Source organism: Sminthopsis crassicaudata, chromosome 3, assembly GCF_048593235.1.
Source record: "Sminthopsis crassicaudata isolate SCR6 chromosome 3, ASM4859323v1, whole genome shotgun sequence".
Classification (NCBI taxonomy): Eukaryota; Metazoa; Chordata; class Mammalia; order Dasyuromorphia; family Dasyuridae; genus Sminthopsis; species Sminthopsis crassicaudata.
The window spans coordinates 583,389,905-583,392,244 of NC_133619.1; the positions used below are offsets into that span (position 1 = coordinate 583,389,905).

Below are 2,340 nucleotides of genomic sequence, written 5' to 3' on the forward strand. Positions count from 1 at the left end.
AATGGAAAGCAATAAGTTGAAGTCACAGGGAGACACAAAAAATTTCCTAATCCTTAAAGCTCTCAAAAAAAAAAAAATGGAATAGAATGGGGTGCCTTGGGAGACAGAAGATTCTCCATCGTAATTTATCATATGACTGAGAAAAGAGAAAAAGTGACTGGGACACATAGTGTCTGATAACAGATCCCAGAGTGAAGGCCAGATGACCACTGATCAGAGATTTTGTGAATTAGAGCCTTGTTCAGGCATAAATTGAACTATGATTTCTGCCTCCCTCATCAATTCTAAAATCATATCATTCTATGTATTTGTTTCCTATCCCTCAGGCTTTCCAGAGAAAAGACAAATCTTTCTCTTTTTTGCTGTCCCTGAATTAGCACTGGGAAAATGGACACTATTTAAATAAGTAACTAGGTCCTTTGCTTCAAGAAATTCCCAAGGCTTGGAAGTATAAATTACAACCTCCAGAAGCGAGTCTTTTCTACCTGTAAAGACCCCCTTCCAACATGTGGTCCAACAGCAGCAACAATGCCCCCTTTTTGCTGACTGGTTTCCCAGGCCTGGAAGCAACTCACCGCTGGATCTCTATCCCCTTCTTTACAGTATATGTTTCTGTTATTTTTGGCAATGGCACTCTTCTCCTTCTCATAAAGAATGACCACAGTCTTCATGAACCCATGTATTATTTCCTGGCCATGCTGGCAACCACAGATCTTGGAGTGACTTTAACTACAATGCCCACAGTTCTGGGAGTCTTATGGCTGGATCAGAGAGAGATTGGCCATGGTATCTGCTTCTCTCAGGCTTACTTCATCCACACACTCTCTATAGTGGAGTCAGGAGTCTTGCTTGCCATGGCCTATGATCGCTTTGTTGCCATTTGCAACCCACTGAGATACACAACTATCCTTACCAATTCCCAGGTGATAAAGATTGGGACTGTGGTACTGATGAGGGCTGCTTTATCTATTATGCCTATAATTGTGAGACTTCATTGGCTCCCTTATTGCCATTCTCACATCCTCTCTCATGCCTTCTGCCTTCACCAGGACGTCATCAAGTTGGCTTGCGCCGACATCACCTTCAATCGCCTCTACCCTGTTGTAGTTGTGTTTGCAATGGTTCTAGTGGACTTTTTAGTTATCGTCTTCTCTTATGTTCTGATACTCAAGACAGTCATGGGCATTGCATCTGGGGAAGAACGGGCCAAGGCCCTCAACACCTGTGTGTCCCACATTTGCTGCATTCTTGTCTTCTATGTCACTGTAGTTGGACTGACTTTCATCCATCGGTTTGGGAAAAATGTACCACATGTGGTCCACATCACAATGAGCTATGTCTACTTTCTTTTCCCCCCATTAATGAACCCAGTGATCTATAGCGTCAAGACTAAGCAAATACAGAATGGTTTTCTCCGCATGTTCTCTCATCATAAAACTGGAGCATAACCTCTCTTTAGATAAAGGCTATGAAATCCTGAGTTATGGTTTGCAGAGATGAATTTTGGTGGAATAAATAATTCCAATATAATAATAATGGGAACTATAAGGAAATAATGGTTTTATAAGATTATATATTGTAAAGAAATGTAAAGCAGAGTTGATCCTAAAGAAAAAGCTAATAAGTGTAAAATCAAACATGACTAACCATCATCAAGAAAAAGAGGTCTCAATGAACCCAAAGGAAAAAATGCACAGGCCTGTTTCCAAAGACACAAAGGGAGGCATAAGAGCAAGGGACAGGTTCCTAGGAAACAGCATATTAGATTCAGGATCAGAGAAAGCTAGATCTGAAAGGAAAAATCAGTGCTGTAGTTGTGAGGTCCATTTTTTGAATATGCAAAAGTCTTGAATGACCAAGTTTGGGAAATTTTCCCAATAACATCACTATTGGAGATCTGGGATTAGAGGGACCATATTTTATATTTAAGACTTCATATTGTTTGCAAATGGAGTAGATTAATAGGTGATAAATCTTGGTGTGTCATTTTAAATTCCTTTTGTATTTTGTTTAGTCCTGGGAAAAAAGCATTGGATTTGTAGTCCAAAGACCTGAGTTCAAATTTCAATAAATCCCAACCTGTACGATCCTCTCATTTAACTTCTTTGGGTTTCAGTTTCCTTTTATATAAAGTGAAATATGAGCTAAGTAATCATTAAGGTTACTCCCAGCTCAAATCTATTGTACTAAGTATTTGAAGGGTTGTTAAATGAAAACCAGATTAGACTTGTACTTGGCCCCAGAAGTTAGAAGTAAGAACAATTTGTGGACTTAGAAGAAAGTATATTTGGGGTCAAAAAAAGAAAGAATTTCTTAATAATTAGAGCTGTAAAAAAAAAA

The 2,340-nt window shown here is 38.9% G+C and overlaps 1 protein-coding gene across 1 annotated transcript; it reads left to right on the forward strand.

Annotated features, from left to right (window-relative positions):
- The first annotated feature begins 506 nt into the window (after positions 1-506).
- LOC141559917 (olfactory receptor 51B6-like) lies at positions 507-1,448 on the forward strand. Its single transcript, XM_074297571.1, has one exon. The coding sequence runs from the start codon at positions 507-509 to the stop codon at positions 1,446-1,448; it is 942 nt and encodes a 313-aa protein (XP_074153672.1).
- Positions 1,449-2,340: the final 892 nt, after the last annotated feature.

Bases quoted from the DNA above. Each gene is read 5' to 3' on its own strand.
- LOC141559917 (XM_074297571.1), top strand. From the start codon at position 507: ATGTGGTCCAACAGCAGCAACAATGCCCCCTTTTTGCTGACTGGTTTC.